Source organism: Pristiophorus japonicus, chromosome 9, assembly GCF_044704955.1.
Source record: "Pristiophorus japonicus isolate sPriJap1 chromosome 9, sPriJap1.hap1, whole genome shotgun sequence".
NCBI classification, from domain to species: domain Eukaryota; kingdom Metazoa; phylum Chordata; class Chondrichthyes; family Pristiophoridae; genus Pristiophorus; species Pristiophorus japonicus.
In genome coordinates this window covers 221,097,345-221,121,687 of record NC_091985.1, presented here as the reverse complement: position 1 = coordinate 221,121,687, position 24,343 = coordinate 221,097,345, and the positions used below count along the sequence as shown (strand labels likewise).

The 24,343-nt window shown below is 47.4% G+C and overlaps 1 protein-coding gene across 1 annotated transcript in view; it reads left to right on the top strand.

Annotated features, from left to right (window-relative positions):
* The first annotated feature begins 822 nt into the window (after positions 1-822).
* Positions 823-24,343, top strand: part of LOC139274154 (zinc finger protein 229-like) — a 48,688-nt gene continuing 25,167 nt past the window's right edge. The window contains exons 1-4 of the mRNA XM_070891194.1: positions 823-2,148; positions 16,400-16,562; positions 17,223-17,329; positions 21,869-22,712. Coding sequence (XP_070747295.1) covers positions 22,089-22,712 — 624 coding nt within the window. The 5' untranslated portion in view covers positions 823-2,148; positions 16,400-16,562; positions 17,223-17,329; positions 21,869-22,088. The remainder of the gene's footprint in view (positions 2,149-16,399; positions 16,563-17,222; positions 17,330-21,868; positions 22,713-24,343) is intronic.

Below are 24,343 nucleotides of genomic sequence, written 5' to 3'. Positions count from 1 at the left end.
CGCGGAAGGCCGCGAGCGTACCGGTGGACACCGCGTGCTCCATCTCCAAGGACACCCTGGACCGGATGTAAGAGCGGAAGAGAGGCAGGCAGTCAGGTTGAACTAGCCACAACAGGAAACTCTTTTGAGTTCACCTGTGAAAACATAAAAACAATAAACGGTGCCACCCGACCTGGGTGACACTCCAGACATTTTCAAGGCCCTTTTTTTCCCCCCTTTTTTTTTTTTGGTTTTTTTTTTGTGTTTTTCTTTTTTTTTTGGTTTTTTTTTGGGCACTAAAATCACAATTTTCCCCAGTGCCCCCTATAAAAGGGAAGGGGGACACTAAAAGCACCGGCAATTAAAACAAATTAAACTTTAAAACGTAAAATCAAATTAAAATCTGGTTGCCGGGCGTGATGATGCACTCCAGTCCCTCCGGTGCCCACCTCTCGCGGAAGGCCGCGAGCGTACCGGTGGACACCGCGTGCTCCATCTCCAAGGACATTCTGGACCGGATGTAAGAGCGGAAGAGAGGCAGGCAGTCAGGTTGAACTAGCCACAACAGGAAGGTCCCGTTTCCTCCTGGAGTGTGAGAGAAATCAGCTTTAACAATGGGGCAGAGTTTCAGCCAATGAGGGAGACCCGGGCTCAGCCCCGCCCACTAGGTGCTGCAAGGCCCGCCCCTCGCACTCTGATTGGTTGGAGGACCAACCGCCCGCACGGTCCTCCAGCCACGCCCTCGCTCTTTCTATTCGTCGAGAGCTTCCGTCAATCACTCGGGCAGTGTGAGCTGAGCATGCGCGAATTGCGAGAGGCGGAGCGGCGACAGCGGGTGAGAGTTCGGTGGGTGGAGGGAGAGGGTTAATAAATCCCGGGAGGCCTCGGCCTTAACACACACCGTGTGCGGGTCTCAGGCCCCGAACAAGAACCTGCGGCTCCGGCCTTTCACCGAGCGGGGCCCCCGGGTGGCAGCTGCGGGTCTTTCTCCCGGTGACAGGCCCGGGGGGGACGGCCGCCATCTTGGGAGGCTGAGGGGGCAGCAGGGCGCATGCGCGGCCTTTCCCTGGGCCAGGAACCAGGAGGAGAGAATGTTGTGAATTTCTATCCTGGACTCACAGTCAGGGCTTTTGTAAACTGCTGTTCCAGGCTGTGAGAGAAGGGGGGCAGCATTTACAGGCCGCAAACTCACACCCAACATCACATCCCGGTCTGACACACTCACTCCATTCATCAGGGACCCAATATCATCGGCCTTTCAATGTGGAAGGAGAAATGTTTGTCTGTTCTGTCTATGGGAAAAGATTTCAAACTTCAGTGTGACTGGAAAAGCACCGAGACACACACACACCTGAGTGAGAGTGTTCCTGTGGAAAGAGCTTTAACCAGTTACACAGCCTGAAAAACATCGCACCATTCACAGTGGGGAGGGACGTACACATGTTCTGTGTGTGGACGAGGCTTCGACTGATCATCCAAACTGGAGAGACACAAGGACACCCGCACCATGGAGAAACCGTAGAAATGTGGGGACTGTGGGAAGAGATTCAATTACCCGTGTGCTGGAAACTCATCGACACCTTCACACCGGGGAGAGACCATTCAGTTGCTCTCACTGTCTAAAGACTTTCAAAGAATCATCGAACCTGCTGAAACACCAGCAAATTCATGCTAGTAAGAGACTGTTCGCCTGTGCAGTGTGTGGGAAGGGATATTGTCAATCCAACCACCTGCTGGCACACCAGCGAGTTCACACTCCGGAGAGATTGTTTAGGAGCTCTCACTGCAAAGACATTTGCTCACTCGTCAAACCTATTGAAACACCAGCAAGTGCACACCAGGGAGAGGTCGTTCACCTACTCTGTATGTGGGAAGGATTCACTCGTTCATCTAACCTGCTGACACACAACGAGTTCACACTGGGAAAAGGCCATTCTCAGGCTTCGTGTGTGGGATGAGATTCACTCATTCATCCAAAGTCAGGACACTCCAGCTTGTTCACACTGAAAAGAGACCGTTTAAATGTTCTGATGTTGAGAAGTGCTTTAAAATCACAAAGGATCTGCTGACACACCAACGAATTCACACTGGGGAGCCGTTCACCTGCCCCAAGTGTGCAAAGAGATTCACTAATTTATCCAACCTGCTGAGGCACCAGCGAGTTCACAAGTGAGTACAGGGGTTGGATTCTGCTGTTATTGTTGCTGTTAATCATATCCAGGACTGAACCATGTTCATTCTGGTTGTTGAGGCTTGCTAATGCTGCTGTTAGTAACCCTATAACTGGGCTGGAGTTTAATCCGTATCAACGTAAAATAAATGAGCTTTGTGTCCCACACATGCAGTGTGTCGGGTCCTTGATGTCTCGAGAATAAGATGAGCTGATTGGGCATTTGTTACAAACTGTGTGGAATCTATCTGAGAACTGAGTTTCCACAACTTTTTAAAGGATGGATCTACAAGATGTCCAAATCTGACAGGACAGAAAATTGTATTATATCACATGGGCCACTTCAACCATCCAGGGTAATGAGTCCCTGTAATACTGTATTTAATCTGTTATTGTCACGGGGCAAAGCAGCATTGTTACTTTATTATCAATTTAGTCAAACTCAATGGTCAATCCAATCTCCAAAGTGAAACGTCTCCTGAAAGCTGACGGTGTCGGCTGTTCTGCAGCTTATTTCTCAGCGAGCGAGTCAGAATCAGCAGCTTTAACAACAGCCCATGTTTCACAAAGGTACACCTCACCAGACCAAAGGACATTGGTGGAGTTTAATGGGCTGTCTGTGTCACTGGGCTACAGGAGGCTATTTTTAACAGAAGGAAAGCTGGTCACAGCAAACAGACAGTGTAACAGACTGTCCATGGTCCACTCTAACCCCCACCTTCTCTCTCACTATTTATGGACACTGCTGCAGTAATTGCTCCTCTGACCTTTCCTCTCTTGTCCCTCCGACACCCGAATACATGGCCCGACACAATCTCCTTCCCCCTACATCCTCACTATGCTGGAATCCACACCAGTCCCCCCATCTGCTCCTTATTCTCTCCTTGGATCATAAAACTACTGAACTCGGTCTTCCCCTCCTGAGGTCTACAGGCTCTAAAACTGAAGCTTGGTGGCCCTCAGTCCCTACTCCTTGATTTACCTCCCCTTCGCTCCTCCCCTTTCCCCCTTGGTTGTGTTCCACACTCTGGGCCCTGGCCCTTCCCCGGGGATTCTCAGTATGAACAAGGGGATGTGTGTTGAGACAGGATGTCTCACCTCTCCACCTTTAAAGGGACAAGGAGAGGACCCGCTGGGCTGAATGGCCCTGCTTTATAACACCATGGCAGTGCCGAGCAGCTAACCTCCCTGAGCCCTGCTCATTATGGGCTGGGTTGAGCTCAGTGCTGTTACAGGAAGAGAAACAGGAGCAGGATTCGACCCGTGTGAAGCCCAGGATTAATGGGGAGAGGTACAGGATCAATTTATACCTTATTGAGTGAGAAATGTAATTCTCCCGGACACTCCCTGTCCCTCAGTATCTGTGTCGGGAAGAGACCGATGGGTTCACTCTGTATTTAACCCGTGCTGTGTCCGACTGGAGAGTGTTTGATGCTGGCACAGGGTGCTCAGCTCGATGAGCACAACATTTAACCCAAAGCTGATCAGATAAACCATCAGCTTCTCCCCTGGACACAGGTCCTGAAGGACAGGGAGTGTCTCTAATAATTTGGCAGGTGTCCTTGATCAAATTTAAACACCTCGCTCACACATTCTTTTTCTTTTATTCGTTCATGGAATGTTGTCATTGCCTCTCGCCTCTCATTCATTCTTAAATCCAGAGTATATAGGCCTAGTCTGCTCAATCCTCATAGGATAACCTCCCCATCCCAGGAATCAGTCTGGTGAACCTTCATTGCACTCCCTCTGTGGCAAGTTTATCCTTCCTTGGGTAAGGAGACCAAAACTGTACACAATACTCCAGGTGCGGTCTCAACAGGGCCCGATATAATTGCAATAAGATGTCCTTACTCTTGTACTCAAATCCTTTTGTAATAAAGGCCAACATACCCCTGGCTGGGTTCAGTTCTATACTCACTGGTTCTCCTCCCCTGAAGGTGCTGACTCTGTCTGGGTTCTGTTCTACACTCACTGCTCCCTCTCCCTCTCCCTCCCCTGAAGGTGCTGACTCTGGCTGGGTTCAGTTCTACACTCACTGGTTCCCCTCCCTCTCCTCCCCTGAAGGTGCTGACTCTGGTTGGGTTCAGTTCGACACTCACTGGTTCCTCTCCCTCTCCCTTCCCTGGAGGTGCTGACTCTGGCTGGGTTCAGTTTAACACTCACTGTTTCCCCTCCTTAAAGACATCTTTACTCTTGTATTGCAATTATATAGGGCCCTGGTGAGACCACACCTGGAGTATTGTGTATAGTTTAGGTCTCTTTACCTAAGGAAGGATATACTTGGCATAGGGGGAGTACAATGAAGATTCACCAGACTGATACCTGGGATGGGGGGATTGTCCTCTGAGGGGCGATTGAATAGATTAGGCCTATATTCTCCAGAGTTTAGAAGAATGAGAGGTGATCTCATTGAAACATACAAAATTCTTCCAGGGCTTGACAGGGTTGATGCAGGGAGGATGTTTCCTCTGGCTGGAGAATCTAGAACCAGGGGTCACAGTCTCAGAATAAGGGGTCTGCCATTTAGGACTGAGATGAGGAGAAACTTCTTAACTCAGTTGGTGGCGAATCGTTGGAATTCTCTACCCCAGAGGGCTGTAGATGCTCAGTTGTTGAGTATTTTCAAGACCGACATCGATAGATCTTTGGACACGGGGAATCAAGGGATATGGGGATAGTGCAGGAAAGTGTTGAGGTAGAAGATCAGCCCTGAACTTATTTAATTGCGCAGCAGGCTCGAGGGACTGATTGGCCCACTCCTGCTTTTATTTCTCATACTGAAATTCTCTTGTAATAAAGGCCAACATACTATTTCCTTTCCTAATTGTTTGCTGTACCTGCATGTTACCGTTCAGTAATTCGTTTACAGTGACACACAGGTCCCTCTGAACACCAACATTTCCCAATCTCTCATTATTTTTCTATTTTTCCTACCAAAGTGGATAACTTCACATTTCCCTACATTATATTCCATTTTACATGTTCTTGTCCACTCACTTAGCCTGTCTATATCTCCTTGCAGCCTATTTGCATCCTCCTCACAATTTACATTCCCACCTAGCTTTATATCATTAGCAAGCATGGAAAAATTACATTTGGTCCCGTCATCCAAAACATTGAGATAGATTGTAATTAGCTGAGGCCCAAGCACCAATCCTTCTGGTACCCCACTAGTTAAAGCCTGCCAACCCAAAAATAACCCGTTTCTTCCTACTTTCTGTTTTCTGTCCGTTAACCAATCCTAAATCCATGTCCAATCCCATGAGCCCTAATTTTGTTTCATAATCTCTTGTGTGGCACCTTATCGAATGCCTTCTGAAACTCCAAATACACCACATCCATTGGTTCCCCCTTTATCTGTTCCACCAGTTACAACCTCAGAAAACGCTCACAGATTTGTCAAATAAGATTTCCCTTTCATAAATCCATGTTGACTCTGCCCAATTCTATTATCACTTCCTAAGTGCCCTGTTACTATATCCTGAATAATAAATTCTAGCATTTTCCCTACTACTGATGTCAGGCTAACTGGTCTGTAGTTCCCATATTTTCTCTCTTCCTCCTTTCTTAAATAGTGGGGTTACATTGGCTACTGATGTCAGGACTACCCTACAGCACAGGTTAGATGCCGAGTAAATCTCCCTGTCCCAAACACTCCAGGCAGGTGTACCACATTTCCTCCATTGCAAATAGTAACTACACTTCAAAAGTACTTCATTGTTTCTAAAGTACTTTGAGAGGACCTGAAGGTGGTTCCTGCCTTCTTCACAGCACGGATTAGACACAGAGTAAAGCTTCCTCTATGTGGTTCCATTTAAAAACTCCCAGGCCAGGTACAGCCCGGGTTAGATACAGAGTAAAGTCCCCTCTGCACTGTCCCATCAAACACACCCAGGGCTGGTGAACCACATTTCCTATATTACAATAGTAACTACGCGTCAAAAGTACTTCATTGATTGTAAAGCACTTTGAGAGGACCTGAAGGCAGGAAAGTCATTATAGAAATGCAAGTTCCTGCCTTCTTCACAGCATGGGTTAGATACAGAATAAAGCTCCCTCTATATTGTCCCATCAAAGAGTCACTGGGCCGGTACAGCATGGTTTAAATACAATGTAATTTCTCCCTCTACACTGTCCCGTCAAACATTACCAGGGCAGGTTCAGCACAGGTTAGGTACGAAGTACATCTCCTTCTACACTGTCTTAAACAATCCCAGGGCAGGTACGGCAAGGGTTAGATACAGTGTAAAGTTCCGTCTACACTGCCCCATCATCGAAACATAGAAAATAGGCGCAGGAGTAGGCCACCGGCCCTTCAAGCCTGCACCACCATTCAATAAGATCATGGCTGATCATTCCTTCTGTACCCTGTTCCTGCTTTCTCTCCATACCCCTCTACACTGTCCCATCAAACACTCCCAGGACAGGTACAGCACGGATTAGATACAGAGTAAAGCTCCCTCTAAGCTATCCCATCAAACACTTCCAGGCCAGGTATCGTACAAGTTAGGTACAGAGTAAAACTCCTTCTTGAATGTCCCATCAATCACTCCCAGGACAGGTATAGCATGGTTCAGATTCAGAGTATATCTCCCTCGAGGAGGTAACCAGGAGGGTCGATGGGGGCAGTGTGTATGATGTAGTGTATATGGATTTTAGCAAAGCTTTTGATAAGGTCCCACGTGGCAGACTGGTCACAAAAGTAAAAGCCCATGGGGTCCAGCACAAAGTGGCAAGTTGGATCCAAAATTGGCTCAGAGGCAGGAAGCAAAGAGTAATGGTTTATGGGTGTTTTTGTGACTGGAAGGATGTTTCCAGTGGGGTTCCGCAGGACTTTGTACTAGGTCGCTTGCTTTTTGTGATATACATTAATGATCGAGATTTGAATATAGGGGGTATGATTAAGAAGTTTGCAGAAGATACTAAAATCGGCTGTGCGGTTGATGCTGCAGTACTCAGCTTTCTTCTTCATTAAGATGTCAAACAAATTTGGCAGATGGAGTATAATGTGGGAAAATGTGAGGTTATCCACTTCGGCAGAAATAATAGAAAAGCAAATTATAATTTAAATGGAGAAAAATTGTAAAGTGCTGCAGTACGGAGAGACCTGGGGATCCTTGTGCATGAAACACAAAAAGTTAGTATGCAGGTACAGCAAGTAATCAGGAAGGCAAATGGAATGTTGGCCTTTATTGCAAGGGGTATAGAGTTCAAAAGCAGAGAGGTCCTGCTACAACTGTACAGGGTATTGGTGAGGCCACACCTGGAGTACTGCGTAGAGTTTTGGTTTCTATATTTAAGGAAGGATATACTTGCATTGGAGGCTGTTCAGAGAAGGTTCCCATTGGTTGATTCTGGAGATGAGGGGGTTGACTTATGAGGATAGGCTGAGTAGGTTGGGCCTATACACATTGTAGTTCAGAAGAATGAGAGGTGATCTTATTGAAACATAAGATAATGAGGGGGCTCGACAAGGTGGATACAGAGAGGATATTTCCACTCATCGGGGAAACAAAAACTAGGGGACATAGTCTCAGAATAAGGGGCCGCCCATTTAAAACTGAGATGAGGAGAACTTTCTTCTCTGAGGGTTGTAAATCTGTGGAATTCTCTGCCCCAGAGAGCAGTGGAGGCTGGGTCATTGAATATTTTTAAGGCAGAGATAGACAGATTTTTGAGCGATAAGGGTGTAAAGGGATATGGGGAGCGGGCATAGAAGTGGAGCTGAGTCCATGATCAGATTAACCATTGAATGGTGGAGCAGGCTCGAGGGGCCAAATGGCCTACTCCTCATATTTCTTATGTTCTTATGTTAACTGGTCAAGTGGGCAGAACAGTGGCAAATGGCATTTAGTCCAGAGAAGTGCGAGGTAATGCATTTGGGGAGGGCTAACAAGGAAAGGGAATACACCTTAAATGGTAGGGCACTGAGAAGTGTAGAGGAACAAAGTGACCTTGGAGTGTATGTCCACAGATCCCTGAAGGTAGCAGGCCAGGTGGATAAGGTGGTTAAGTAGGAATACGGAATGCTTACCTTTATTAGCCGACACATAGAATACAAGAGCAGGGGGTTTATACTTGTGCTGTATAAAACACTGGTTAGGCCACAGTTAGAGTACTACGTGCAGTTCTGGTCAACGCATTACAGGAAGAATGTGATTGCATTGGAGAGGGTACAGAGGAGATTTACGAGGATGTTGCCGGGAGTGGAGAATCTTAGCTATAAGGACAGATTGGATAGGCTGGATTTGTTTTCCTTGGAACAGAGGAGGCTGAGAGGAGACCTCATTGAGGTGTATAAAATTATGAGGGGCAGGGAAAGTACAGGTTAGATACAGAGTAATTTCTCTCTCTCACTGTCCCATCACAGGGTCACGAGCCAGTTACAGCTTGGGTTAGATACAGAGTAAATCTCCCTCTACACGAACCCATCAAACACTCCCAGGCCAGGTACAGCACGGGTTCGATACAGAGTAAAGCTCCCTCTACGCTATACCTTCAAACAATCCCAGGGCAGGGAAAGTATGTGTTAGATACAGAGTAATTTCTCTCTCTTCACTGTCCCATCAAAGAGTCACGGGCCAGTTACAGCTTGGGTTAGATAGAGTGTAAAGCTTCCTCTACACTGTCCTATCAAACACTCCCAGGGCAGGTACAGCTCAGGTTAGATACACAGTAAGGCTCCCTCTACACTGTCTCAGGTCAGTAACAGCATGGGTTACATACAGAGTAAAGCTCCCTCTACACTGTCCCATCAAACACTCCCAGGGCAGGTACAGCACGGGTTACAGGTTAAAGCTCCCTCTACGCTGTCTCACTGTATATTCCCAAGGCAGGTACAGCACATCAGTAAGACAAAGATCCTCCACCAGCCTGTCCTCGCCGCACAGCACTGCCCCCCAGACATCAAGATCTACGGCGCGGCCCTGGACAACGTCCCTTATCTCGGGAGTCTCCTATCAACAAGAGCAGGCATTGACGACGAGATCCAGCACCGCCTCCAGTACAGCCTTCGGCCGCCTGAGGAAAAGAGTGTTTGAAGACCAGGCCCTCAAAACTGTCACCAAGCTCATGGTCTACAGGGTCGTAGTAATACCCGCCCTCCTGTATGGCTCAGAGACGTGGACCATGTACAGTAGACACCTCAAGTGGCTGGAGATATACCACCAACGATGTCTCCAAGATCCTACAAATCCCCTGGGAGGACAGACGCACAAACATTAGCGTCCTCGTCCAGGTCAACATCCCCAGCATCGAAGCACTGACCACACTTGATTAGCTCCGCTGGGCAGGCCACCTAGTTCGCATGTAACCCCACTTTTTAAAAAAGGAGGGAGAGACAAAACAGGGAATTATAGACCGGTCAGCCTGACATCGGTAGTGGGTAAAATGATGGAATCAATTATTAAGGATGTCATAGCAGTGCATTTGGAAAGAGGTGACATGATAGGTCCAAGTCAGCATGGATTTGTGAAAGGGAAATCATGCTTGACAAATCTTCTGGAATTTTTTGAGGATGTTTCAAGTAGAGTGGACAAGGGAGAACCCGTGGATGTGGTATATTTGGACTTTCAGAAGGCTTTCGACAAGGTCCCACACAAGAGATTAATGTGCAAAGTTAAAGCACATGGGATTGGGGGTAGTGTGCTGACATGGATTGAGAACTGGTTGTCAGACAGGAAGAAAAGAGTAGGAGTAAATGGGGACGTTTCAGAATGGCAGGCAGTGACTAGTGGGGTACCGCAAGGTTCTGTGCTGGGGCCCCAGCTGTTTACACTGTACATTAATGATTTAGACGAGGGGATTAAATGTAGTATCTCCAAATTTGCGGATGACACTAAGTTGGGTGGCAGTGTGAGCTGCGAGGAGGATGCTTTGAGGCTGCAGAGCAACTTGGATAGGTTAGGTGAGTGGGCAAATCCATGGCAGATGAAGTATAATGTGGATAAATGTGAGGTTATCCACTTTGGTGGTAAAAACAGAGAGACAGACTATTACCTGAATTGTGACAGATTAGGAAAAGGGGAGGTGCAACGAGACCCGAGTGTCATGGTACATCAGTCATTGAAGGTTGGCATGCAGGTACAGCAGGCGGTTAAGAAAGCAAATGGCATGTTGGCCTTCATAGCGAGGGGACTTGAGTACAGGGGCAGGGGGGTGTTGCTCCAGTTGTACAGGGCCTTGGGGAGGCCACACCTGGAGTATTGTGTACAGTTTTGGTCTCCTAACCTGAGGAAGGACATTCTTGCTATTGAGGGAGTGCAGTGAAGATTCACCAAACTGATTCCCGGGATGGTGGGACTGACCTATCAAGAAAGACTGGATCAACTGGGCTTGTATTCACTGGAGTTCAGATGAATGAGAGGGAACCTCATAGAAACGTTTAAAATTCTGATGGGTTTAGACAGGTTAGATGCAGGAACAATGTTCCCAATGGGGGAAGTCCAGAACCAGGGGTCACAGTCTAAGGATAAGGGGTAAGCCATTTAGGACCGAGATGAGGAGAAACTTCTTCACCCAGAGAGTGGTGAACCTGTGGAATTCTCTACCACAGAAAGTTGTTGAGGCCAATTCACTAAATATATTCAAAAGGGAGTTAGATGAAGTCCTTACTACTAGGGGGATCAAGGGGTATGGCGAGAAGGCAGGAATGGGGTACTGAAGTTGCATGTTCAGCCATGAACTCATTGAATGGCGGTGCAGGCTGGAAGGGACGAATGGCCTACTCCTGCACCTATTTTCTATGTTTCTATGCTAGACACGAGATTCCCAAAGCAAGCGCTCTACCCGGAACTCGTCCACGGCAAACGAACCAATGGCGGGCAGAGGAAAGGTTACAAGGACACCCTCAAAGCCTCCCTGATAAAGTGCGACATCCCCACTGACACCTGGGTTTCCCTGGCTAAAGACCACCCGAAGTGGAGGAAGTGCATCCGGGAGGGCGCTGAGCTCCTCAAGTTTCGTAGCCGAGAGCATGCAGAAACCAAGCGCAGGCAGCGGAAAGAGTGTGCGGCAAACCAGGCTCCCTGCCCACTCTTCCCCTCAACCACTGTCTGTCCCGCCTGTGACAGAGACTGTGGTCCTCGTATTGGACTGTACAGCCACCTAAGAACCCATGCTAAGAGTGGAAGCAAGTCGTCCTCGATTCTGAGGGACTGCCCATGATGATGATGATGACAGCACAAATTAGATTCACAGTAAATCTCCCTCTATATTGCCCATTAAACAATCCTAGGGCAGGTACAGCACGGGTTAGATACAGACTAAATCTCCCTCTACATTGCCCGTAAACAGACCAAGGGCAGGTACAGCACGGGTTAGATCATCATGTCATCATCACAGGCAGTCCCTCGGAGTAGAGGATGAACTGCTTCCACACTAAAAATGAGTTCTCAGGTGACTGAAGCGTCCAATGCGGGACCTACAGTCCCTGTCACAGATGGGGCAGAGGGTGGTTGAAGAATGGGTGGGTGGGGTGCCTGGGTTGCCCTGCGCTCCTTCCACTGTCAACGCTTGGCTTCAGCTTGCTCTCGGCGAAGAAACTCGAGGTGTTCAGCGCCTTCCTAGATGCCAGTTACAGCGTGGGTTAGATACAGAGTAAAGCTCCCTCTCCACTGTCCCATCAAACACTCCTATGGCAGGTACAGCATGGGTTAGTTGCAGAGTAAAGCTCCCTCTACACTGTCCCATCAAACACTCCTAGGGCAGGTACAGCATGGGTTAGTTGCAGAGTAAAGCTCCCTCTACACTGTCCCAACAAACACTCCTAGGGCAGGTACAGCATGGGTTAGTTACAGAGTAAAGCTCCCTCTACACTGTCCCATCAAACACTCCTAGGGCAGGTACAGCATGGGTTAGTTGCAGAGTAAAGCTCCCTTTACACTGTCCCAACAAACACTCCTAGGGCAGGTACAGCATGGGTTAGGTACAGAGTAAAGCTCCCTCTACACTGTCCCAACAAACACTCCCAGGGCAGGTACAGCATAATTTAGATAAAGGGTAAATCTCTCTCTAAACAGCCCAGTGAAGCACTCTCGGGGGTTCCACCAGACATTCCCAGGCCAGGCACAACATGAGTTAGATACAGAGTAAAGCACCCTCTACACTGTCCCATCCAACACTCCCAGGTACAGCAAGTGATCAGGAAGGCAAATGGAATGTTGGCCTTTATTGCAAGGGGATGGAGTATAAAAGTAGGGAAGTCCTGCTACAACTGTAAGACCACACCGATAATACTGCGTACAGTTTTGGTCTCCTTATTTAAGGAGGGATATACTTGGAGGCAGTTCAGAGAAGGTTAGCGAGGTTGATTCCTGAGATGAAGGGGTTGTCATATGAAGAAAGATTGAGCAGGTTCAGCCTATATGCATTGGAGTTGAGAAGAATGAGAGGTGATCTTTTTAAAACGTATAAGATTCTGAGAGGGCTTGACAGGGTAGATACAGAGAGGATGTTTCCCCTCGTGGGGGAATCGAGCACTAGGGGGCATAGTTTCAGAATAAGGGGTCGCTCATTTAAAAGGGAAATAAGGAGGAATTCCTTCTCTGAGGGTCATGAAGCTTTGGAATTCTCTGCCCCAGAGAGCTGTGGAGGCTGGATCATTGAATGTATTTAAGGTGGAAATAGACAGATTTTTGAAAGATAAGGGAGTGAAGGGTTATGAGGAGCGGGTGGGGAAGTGGAGTTGAGGCCAGGATCAGATCAGCCATGATCTTATTGAATGGCGGAGCAGGCTCGAGGAGCCAAGTGGCTGACTCCTGCTCCTACTTCTTATGAGACTGGCACCAGTACTGGAACAGGAGGGAGCTGTATCGTTGGGACAGGCTGGGACCAAGATCCGAGCGGAAAGGGTAATTAGGAAGGTAAAAGGACTTTACACTACTAGAAATCATAGTTTAAATATAAAAAAGGGATAAGAGCAGAGTTCACTCACAAACCGTGATATAGATTCTCCGGGTGAAGGGAATACTACAATAACTGAAGCAGTTGCAGTATGGGTGACAAATAAGAAAGGTGTTAAGTTAAACGGAGAGAGAAAGACAGCTTCAGGGCAGAGGGACAGGTTAGGGTCTCTTGCCCAAATAGAGTTTTATATACTAACGACAGAGTACAAGAAATAAATGGTGTGAATTGGAGGCTCAAACACAGCGTAGAGGGTACAACATGGTGGCCATTACTGAGACATGGCTGCAAGCTGGTCACGGTTGAGAGTTACATATTCCAGGTTATAAGGTCTTTAGAAAGGATAGGGAAACTGTAAGAGATGGGGGGAATATCTTTATTGATTAAAGGTACTATTGCAACATGAGAGAGAGAGGATATTGGTGCGGGGGAAGCACTCAGCGGATACTCTCTGGTTAGAATTGAGGAATAAGAGGGATTTGAGTGGTGGGAGAAAACACAAGGTGTCTCTTTATACAGAGGGTGTCCTTCTTACACCTGATTCAGGTTCAAGGGCTGGAGGTGAACACAGGGAAGGGAACAAGCAATGGGACAATGGGAAGAAACCACACCCAGGGGGCAATGTTTGGGAATTCCAGGGGCAGTGCAGACACACCCGGAAATATCCCGGGGCAGTGAAAGCCCACTGGGCCCCAGCACATGCTCGGGGAAATCCCCGGGAAAGGGCAAATTTAAACAGGTTTGCAGGCGTGATGCTCTATTCACACATGGAAGGTGGGAGAGATTACAGAGAATTTACAGCACAGAAACAGGCCATTCAGCCCAACTGGTCTATGTCAGTGTTTATGATCCACACAAGCCTCCTCCCACCCCACTTCATCTAACCCTATCAGCATAGCCTTTTATTCCTTTCTCCCTCTTGTGTTTATCTAGCTTCCCTTTAAACTATGCATCTATGCTACTTGCCTCAACTCCTCCACATTCTTAGCACTCTCTGCGTAAAGACATTTCTCCCGAGTTCCCTATTGGATTTATTAATGACTATCTTATATTTATGACCCCTAGTTTTGGATTCCCCCACAAGTGAAAACATCTTAAAGATCTCCATCAGGTCACCCCTCAGCCGTCTCCCAGCTTGTTCAGCCTTTCCTGATTATAATCTCTTGGTTCCGGTATCATCCTTGTGAATCTTTTGTTGCACTTTCCCCACTGTCTCTCTTGCCTTTTTGTGATACGGAGATCAGAGCTGTGCACAGTGTATCTGTGCAGTGCCCTTTTAAAATCTCCCGAGAGCTGAGTTTGCCTCCAGGTGTTATCGAATTAGTCACTTTGTATCCGGTGTGCTTGGGCAGATTGAGTGGATAAAACAGTGTTTGGCCTGTCGGTATTGCCGAGATTTTACAATGAACTGCAGGTGGAAGGAATGCGTCACAAGGTGAGCTTCTGCTTGTCAGGGGAGGGTTAACTAGAACTAGGAACTCACTAAAAGAAGCAGCTAAAGGGCTGTGGGGCACATGCAAAGTACAGTAACTGAAAGTGATTAACAGACTGGGTTTTGTGTTTAGTGATCCCGGGCGTGTTACCCATACCGTCCCGGGATACCAAAGCTCTGGAAGGTATGGGAAGCTGGGACTTGTCCATGAGAGTAACCGAAGGTATCAAAACTGAAATAGTCTAGAGCTAGAAAGGAGAAAATGCCCAAAAATGGAAGAGTCAGTAAGAGGACATTAATTAGTCTCCTCTTATCTCGTGTTTGAAGGAAAGCTGATTTATTTGCCATTTGAACAGAATATTAAACTAGCCCAGCTATAAAAGTTATTAACATCAGCAGAAACAAACTCCAACTGCCAGAATGAACATGGTTCAGTCCTGGATGTGGTTAACAGCAGAATCCAACCCCTGCAGTCACATGTGAACTCACTGTTGGATCAGAAGGCGGGATGATCGAGTGAATCCCTTCGCACACACTGAGCAGGTGAACGGCCTCTCCCAGTGTGAACTCGCTGGTGGTTCCGCAGATCTTGTGACCTTTTGAAGTTCTTTTCACAGTCAGAACATTTAAACGGTCTATTATCACGGTGAACTCGCCTGTGTTCAGTGAGGTAGGATGACTGAGTGAATCCCTTCCGACACACAGAGCAGGTGAACAGCCTCTCCCCAGTGTGAACTCACTGGTGTCAGCATCATCATAGGCGGTTCCTCGAAACGAGGATGACTTGCTTCCATGCCAAAAAAAGGATGAGTTCACAGGTGTTTTAATGAAGCACCCGAACTACATCCTTAAGGTGGAAGATGCCTGTGCGTGGATTTTTTTTACGTGTGGTGGCTGTTGCACACCAGCCACAACATGGGCTTGACAGCTAGGTCTTGTTCCAGTGACAAGGATTACCCAAGACGACTGGAGACCAGCTCTGCTGCACGGACCTAGTATGCACACATATTGTAGTGTGGGCTGGTCCGTGCTGCCCCTGGCCCCGAACTCACTCCTCCCCTTGGGCCCTGATCACATCCCTCTACAGTCTCTTGCCACTCCTTCACCCCGACCTCGCCGCTCCTGCTGTATCTGCCCACGCTCCAATCACTGACCTGGACCTTGATGATGTCACTCTTCGCTGCCGTCGCCCTCCTGCACCAGCTCGCCATGCTCCTGGAGTTGTATGCCTCCACTGGTGTACAATGAGGGTTGATGACTGCCTGAAGCTCTTCCCACAGTGCGAGCACCTGAATGATCTTTTATCAGTGTGAATAAGCTGGTGTTTACTCAGCTCATCTGAGCATTTAAAAGCTCTTTCCCCAGTGTGAACTCGCTGGTATTTCCGCAAGGTGGATAACTGAGTGAATCTCTTCCCACACACGGGGCAGTTGAACAGCCTCTCCCCAGTGTGAGTGTGTTGGTGTGCAAGCAGATTATTTCTGCTTTTAAAGCTCTTCTCACAGTCAGAGCATTTAAAAAGTCTCTTATCAGTGTGAACTCACTTGTGTTCAGTGAGGTGAAATGGCCGAGTGAATTCCTTCTCACACACTGGGCAGGTGAACGGCCTCTCCCCAGTGTGACTGCGTCAATGAATTTCCAGATCAGACAGATAATTGAATCCCTTCCCACATTCCCACGGTTTCTCCGTGGTGCGGGTGTCCTTGTGTCTCTCCAGGTTGGACGATCAGTTGAAGCCTCGTCCACACACAGAACAAGTGTACAGTGTCTCCCCGCTGTGAATGGAACAATGTTTTTTCAGGCTGTGTAACTGGTTAAAGCTCTTTCCACAGTCAATGCACTGGAACACTCTCACTCGGGTGTGTGTGTCTCGGTGCTTTGTCAGTCACACTGATGTTTGAAATCTTTTCCCACAGACAGAACAGACAATCAATTGTCCTTTCACATTCAAAGGCCAATGATATTCAGGTCCTGGTGAATCGAGTGACTGTCAGATGTTGACGTGATGTTTGGGTTAAGATTCCCGTCTGTAAATCCTCTCCTAACATCCTGTAAAAGGATTCTACAAAAGTCAGCACTGTAAGTACAGGACAGAAATTCAGAACAGACAATTCTAGTTGCTATGGAACATTCTTTCCTCTCTCGTTCCCCTCAAGCTGTAAATCCCTGTCCCACACACTCTCCCTCCTCCCTGTGCTGAAATCCAGACCCATCGCACATCTCCAACATTTCTTTCCTCCACTCCCAGTTTTCTCTCTCCCTCTGCTCTGGTTGGGTTCAGTTTTACACCTGCTGTGTGCAGAGTGAGAATAAAATCGATCAGTCAATGATTTTCTCTCTTGGTCACTGGAACCCTGAAGCCCCACCCACTCTACTGCTCCTGCACCAAGATGGCCGCGCATGCGCCGTGCTGCACGGGGAATCATTCTATCTTTCCTCCACCAAGATGCTGGCGCGTAACCCGGGCCTTTCACCGAGAAAAGGCCTCACAGCCGCCATCTGGCAGAACACAGATCGGGCCGCTGGATCACATTTGAGCCCTTAGGCCGTTCTCCGGCTTTATAAACTGTGCGGCGCGGCCTACCCGCAGTTTATTAATCTCCCAACCCTGCTCCCGCCAACCTTCTCTATTATAAATAAAAACAGGAAATACTCAGCAGGTCAGACAGCATCTGTGGAGAGAGAATCAGATTTAATAGACAGATCTTGTATAAACAACTTCTTAAACCTTCTTTTTAGATAATCCAAGTTAATCGGGGCATATCCCAAATTAAATGGAGCATTGTACCTGGACATCCAAAGGCCTTTGATAAAGTATTGCTTGAGAGACTTCTTTACAAACTAAGGTCAGTAGTTTACACGGTGAAACATCATCTTGATTAATTACTGTCGATGTGAAGCTAGGTTGCAAAGGGAGAATACTGAGTGGGTTACCCCAGGGGTCCATGCTGGAAATCCCTCCCGGTCTTGGTCGACAAAAGTGACCTTGACTCATAATCATAATATAAAAGTTAAATTTGGAGACGACACCAAGCTAGGAAAGAATGTGAATTCAGATGAGGCAACTAGGATCTTACAAAGGAAGTTTTCAAAGAATGAAATGGCAGATGAAACTCTATAGAAAACTCAGGGAAAAATAGAAATGTGTGTGAAAGAACTCGACAAGTGGGAAGAGTGTTAGTTGAGTCACCACTCATCAATCCTAAAAGGTGTGGCTCATCAATAAACAAAGGAAGTAGCATGTTGGATCATATTGTCAAATCAGTTCAGTTCCAATACCCAGAGGTAATGCCGAAGCTGCCTGGTCACATTGCACTTGGTATGCTGCATGTAGTCCTGGTCACCGGGATATTCTGGGAGCCATCCAGGTCTTACCGGCAATCCAGACGAAAGCAACAAGCTCCGATCCATGGTGTTAGAGGGAAGAGTTATGATGTACACAAGAGTGTAATCAGTCAAATACTGACATCGAGCCAAAGAAGGAGACATTAGGACAGGTGACCAAAAGCTTGGCCAAAGATCTAAGGGCCTCGGCAATTGAAGATACAGCCGGAAATGGTGGAGCGAGGGAAGTGGGAGTTGCACAAGAGGCCGGAGTTAGAGGAGCGCAGGGTCCCAGAGGGTTGCAAGGCTGGAGGATGAGAATTTTAAAGGCTGAAGCCACCAAAATAGAAAGCAGTCTCCCCAGAGAATGTGACTCAGTATTAATAGGAAGGATGTTACTTTAACTACTAAAGGTGCAGAAAGGTGTGACATTGTCCATGTGTCAGTCTGTGGCTCAGTTGGTAACACCTTCGCCTGAGTCAGAAGGGTTGTTGGTTTAAGTCCCACTCCAGAGATGTCAGCACAAAAATCTAGGCTGAGGGAGCGCTGCACTGTCGGAGGTGCTGATAAGACGTTAAACTGAAGTCCCATGTGCTTGCTCAGGTGGAGGTAAAAGATCTACTTCGAAGAAGAGCAGGGGAGTTATCAGAACATAAGAAATAGGAGCAGGAGTAGGCCGTACGGCCCCTCAGGCCTGCCCCACCATTCAACAAGATCATGGCTGATCCGATCATGGACTCAGCTCCACTTCCCTGCCCGCTCTCCATAACCCCTTATTCCCTTAACGTTTAAGAAATTGTCTATTTCTGTCTTAAATTTATTCACTGTCCCAGCTTCCACAGCTCTCTGAGGCAGCGAATTCCACAAATCCACAACCCTCTGAGAGAAGAAATTTCTCCTCATCTCAGTTTTAAATGGGCGGCCCCTTATTCTAAGATCATGTCCTCTAGTTCTAGTCTCCCCTATCAGTGGAAACATCCTCTCTGCATCCATCCTGTCAAGCCCCCTCATAATCTTATACGTTTCAATAAGATCACCTCTCATTCTTCTCAATTCCAGTGAGGTAGAGACTCAACCTACTCAACCTTTCTTCATAAATCAACCCCCACATCTCCGGAATCAACCTAGTGAACCTTCTCTGAACTGCCTCCAAAGCAAGTATATCCCTGTGTCCTGGCCAAAACTTTGATTAGCCTGCTCCTATTTGTTATGTTTTTATGTTCTTATTCATCCATTAATCAACATCACTAAATAAACATTATCTGGCCATCATCACATTGCTGTTAATGGGATCTTGTTGTGCATAAAATGACTGCCGCATTTCTTACATTACAACTGTGACTACACTTCAAAAAGTACTTCCTTGGCTGTAAAGCATTTGGGACGTCCAGATGGCCATGAAAGGTGCTCTATAAATACAAGTCTTTCCTTCTCTAAATATCACAAACAGATGCATAGTGAGGGAAACCAATCTCTGTACCTTAAATTAACAGCAACATGGGACGAGGGAAATGAATGATCTTTAAACGCCTGGTCCACTTGGCATTGAGTGTCTGAAACTCAGAATAGGAACTCCAGGGAAACACAATGCAGAAAATGGCGGATGCTCTTACCCAGAGTGCTCCGTACATTGGAATACGCCCTATCTCCATCAGTAGGGGGGCAGCACGCAGGCTCTCGGGAAGGGCTGGTCCCTTGGGACCGCCTTCCTGCAGCAAGCATGCCTGGTGCGGCTCCGGGAGACTGAGCAGAGCGAACGCGGCCTCAGCAACACCAAGTGCGGGTCTCAGACCCCGAGTCAGAGCCGGCGGACGTGTGGCCAGGGCCCCGATACCAGGAAACCCTGGGACAGCGAGAGCCTCCCCCACACAAGGACAACAACAACTTGCATTTATACAGCAGGCCCAGCAATTCCGGGCCGCCACTATCGGGGTGGGCGCTGGATGTGGAAGTTGGTCCCGGGCCTCCTGTGTGGGTCTGTTTGAGCTGGAGTGGGGATGGAGGAGAAGCTGCTGGGTTTAACCCCCAGTATTTCTGGGCCCAGTGGGACCAACAATTCCCCATGTGGGACTGTCGGGGTGTTGGGTTCTGGGGGAGATTAGATTGTTAAACAGACACTGTCCACACAATATAAAAGAGTATTGTTTTAGGAACAAGTATTTCTGTCGAGACCTTTAGTCCATTTTACATATATACAGATTTTTTTAATTCATTCGATGTGGGCATTGCTAGCAAGGCCAGCATATATTGCCAATTCCCAGTTTCCCGTTGAGAAGGTGATGGTGAGCCACCACCTCGAACAGCTGCAGTCCATGTGCTGAACGTGCTCCCACAATGAATTTTTCGAGGAGGGTAGGTGAGGGCAGTGCGTATAATATAGTGTATGTGCATTTTAGCAAAGCTTTTGATAAGGTCCCACATGGCAGACTGGTCACGAAAGTAATAGCCCATGAGATCCAGGCAGACTGGTCACGAAAGTAATTGCCCATGGAATCCAGGGCGAAATGGCAAGTTACGTGCAAAATTGGCTCAGAGGCAAGAAGCAAAGGATTATGGTTGATGGGTGTTTTTTTGACTGGACGGCTGTATCCAGTGGCGTTCCGCAGGGCTCAGTGCTGGATCCCTTGCTTTTTATGGTATATATCAATGACTTGCACTTGAATGTTGGAGGTATGATTAAGAAGTTTGCAGATGATACAAAAATAGGCTGTGTGGTTGATAATGAAGAAGAAAGCTGCGGATTGCAGGAAGATATCAATGTACTGGTCAGGTGGGCGGAACAGGAACCAATGGAATTCAATCCAGATACGTGTGAGGTAACGCATTTGGGGAGGTCTAACAAGGCAAGGGGATACACATTAAATGGTACGACACTGAAAAGTGTAAAGGAACAAAGGGACCTTGGAGTGCATGTCCACAGATTCCTGAAGGGAGCAGGCCAGGTAGATAAGGTGGTTAAAAAGGCATATGGAATACTTACCTTTATTAATCGAAGCATGGAATACAAGAGCAAGGAGGTTATGCTTGAACTGTAAAAAACACTGGCTAGGCTGCAGCTGGAGTACTATGTGCAGTTCTGGTCACCACATTACAGGAAAGATGTAATTGCACTGGAAAGGTGCAGAGGAGATTTACAAGAATGTTGCGTAGACTGGAGAATTTTGGTTATGAGGAAAGATTGGAGATGCTGGGTCTGTTTTCTTTGGAACAAAGGAGGCTGAGGGGAGACCTGATTGAGGTGTATAAAATTATGAGGGGCCTGGATAGAGTCAATAGGAAGGACCTGTTTCCCTTGGCAGAGGGGTCAACAACCAGGGGGCACAGATTTAAAGTAATTGGGGGGAGGTATAGAGGAGATACGAGAGCAAATTTCTTTACTGGGGTCTGGAACTCGCTGCCTGAAAGGGTGGTAGAGGTAGAAACCTCACCACATTTAAAAAATAATTGGATGTGCACTTAAAGTGCCGTAACCTACAGGGCTATGGACCAAGAGCTGGAAAGTGGGATTAGGCTGGATAGCTCTTGTTTGGCCGGCATGGACACGATGGGCTGAAATGGCCTCCTTCCGTGCTGTAAATTTCTGTGATTCTATGAATGTCAGGAAAGGAGTTCCAGGACTTTCACCCAGTGACGATGAAGGAAAAACGATATATATCCATGTCAGGGTGGTGTGAGACAGAGAGGGGAACTTGGTGGTGATGGTTTTTCCATGCACCTGCTGTCCTGGTCCATCCATCTGGAGGTCGCAGGTTTTGGAGGTTCTGTCAAAGTTCTGGTAAAGTTGCAGATGTATAAAATCCCTCCATTTTGCCCCGCCCACCTCGCTCTCCCCTCCCATAGAGACCAGAGTCTTGTGTAGACCCAGACCGGGTGGTAGGTTCCCTTCCCTGAAGGACATTAGTGACCAGTAGGGTATTAATGACAATACAGCAGCTTTCATGGTCACTTTTTATTGATGCCAGCCGCACAAATAACCAGATTAGTTCAGCTCAATTTCACAACCTGCCTTTGTGTTTTTCTCTCTCACCCTCCCCTTTTCCTGTTTGTAATTCATTTTACAGTGTGTTAAAATGGGAGGATTTGTAGACTGGAAGCTCAAACCAAACATCACATCAAGATCTAATGGAGTCATTTGATTAATCAGGACCAGAATATCATCGGCATTTGAATATAGAAGCAGAAAGCACCGTTCACAGTGGGGGGGAAAACTACGCGTGTTCTGTGTGTGGACAAGGCTTCAGCCGATCTTTCAATCTCGAAATACACAAGCGCAGTCACACCATGGAGAGGCCGTTCACCTGCTCCGTGTGTGGGAAGGGATTCACTCAGTCATCCCAACTGCTGATACACCAGCGAGTTCACACTGGGGAGAGGCCATTCATCTGCTCCACGTGTGGGAAGGGGTTCACTCGGTCATCCGACCTGCTGAAACATCAGCGAGTTCACACTGGGGAGAGACCATTCACCTGCTCTGAGTGTGGGAAGGGATTCACTCAGTCATCCACCCTGCTGACACACCAGCGAGTTCACACTGGGGAGAGGCCGTTTACCTGCTCTGAGTGTGGGAAGGGATTCACTCGGTCATCCAACCTGCTGACACATCATCAAGTCCACACCGGTGAGAAGCCGTTCACCTGCCCTGAGTGTGGAAAGGGATTCACTCAGTCTTCCACCCTGCTGAGACACCAGCGAGTTCACATTGGGGAGAGACCATTCACCTGCTCCGAGTGTGGGAAGGGATTCTCTAACTCATTCAACCTGCTAGCACACCAGCGAGTTCACACTGGGGAGAGGCCGTTCACCTGCTCTGAGTGTGGGATGGGATTTACTCGGTCATCACATCTGCTAAGACACCAGCGAGTTCACACTGGCGAGAGGCCGTTCACCTGCTCTATGTGTGGGAAGGTATTCACTCAGTCATTCACCTTGCTGAGACACCAGCGAGTTCACAAGTGATGCAAGATTTGGATTCTGCTTATTGCTGCTGTTAATCACATCCCGGACTGAATCGTGTTCATTCTGTCAGTTGGAGTTTTTTTCTGCTGATGTTAATAACCCCTATAACTGGGCTGGAGTTTAATATTTTGATATTTCAAATAACACAGTGTGGATATTTGATGTCTCCAAGATAAGAGGAGACTAATTGATGTCCTGTTATCGACTGCTTCATTTTTGGGCCTTTTCTCCTTTCTAACTCGAGATTATTTCAGTTCTCAGACCTTCAGTTACTCTCAGGGAAAAGTCCCACTTCCCCATACCTTCCAGAGTGCCTCTCCTAGCCTTGGTATCCAGCGAAGGTATCGGTAACACGCCCGGGATCACTGAACACAAAACCCAGTCTGTTAATCACTTTCAGCGACTGGGCTTAGCGTGTGTCCCACAGCATCTCTCACCTTCGATGTGTGAATAGAGCATCACGCCTGCAAACCTGGTTTCAATTTAAATTTGAATCAATTCAGGAAGTGTCTCCGTTTCTGTCTCTGTTTATATTACACTAGACCATGACTCTGTTTATATTACACTAGACCCTGTCTCATAGAAACACAGAAAATAGATGCAGGAGTAGGCCATTCGGCCCTTCGAGCCTGCACCACCATTCAATATGATCATGGCTGATCATGCAACTTCAGTACCCCATTCCTGCTTTCTCTCCATACCCCTTGATCCCTTTAGCCGTAAGAGCCACATCTAACTCTCTTTTGAATATATCTAATGAACTGGCCTCAACAACTTTCTGTGGTAGAGAATTCCACAGGTTCACAATTCTCTGAGTGAAGAAGTTTCTCCTCATCTCGGTCCTAAATGGCTTACTCCTTATCCTTAGACAGTGACCCCTGGTTCTGGACTTCCCCAACATCGGACACATTGTTCCTGCATCTAACCTGTCCAATCCCGTTAGAATTTTATATGTTTCTATGAGATCCCCTCTCATTCTTCTAAATTCCAGTGAATATAAGCCTAGTCGATCCAGTCTTTCTTCATATGTCAGTCCTGCCATCCCGGGAATCAGTTTGGTGAACCTTCGCTGCACTCTCTCAATAGCAAGAATGTCCTTCCTCAGATTAGGAGACCAAAACTGTGCACAATATTCCAGGTGAGGCCTCACCAAGGCCCTGAACAACTGTAGTAAGACCTCCCTGCTCCTATACTCAATTCCCCTAGCTATGAAGGCCAACATGCCATTTGCCGCCTTCACCACCTGCTGTACGTGTATGCCAACTTTCAATGACTGATGTACCATGACACCCAGGTCTCGTTGCACCTCCCCTTTTCGTAATCTGTCACCATTCAGATAATAGTCTGTCTTCATGTTTTTGCCACCAAAGTGGATAATCTCACATTTATCTACACTATACTACATCTGCCATGCATTTGCCCACTCACCTAATCTGTCCAAGTCACTCTGTAGCCTCTTAGCATCCTCCTCACAGCTCACACTGCCAGCCAGCTTAGTGTCATCTGCAAACTTGGAGATATTACATTCAATTCCTTCGTCTAAATCATTAATATATATTGTAAATAGCTGGGGTCCCAGC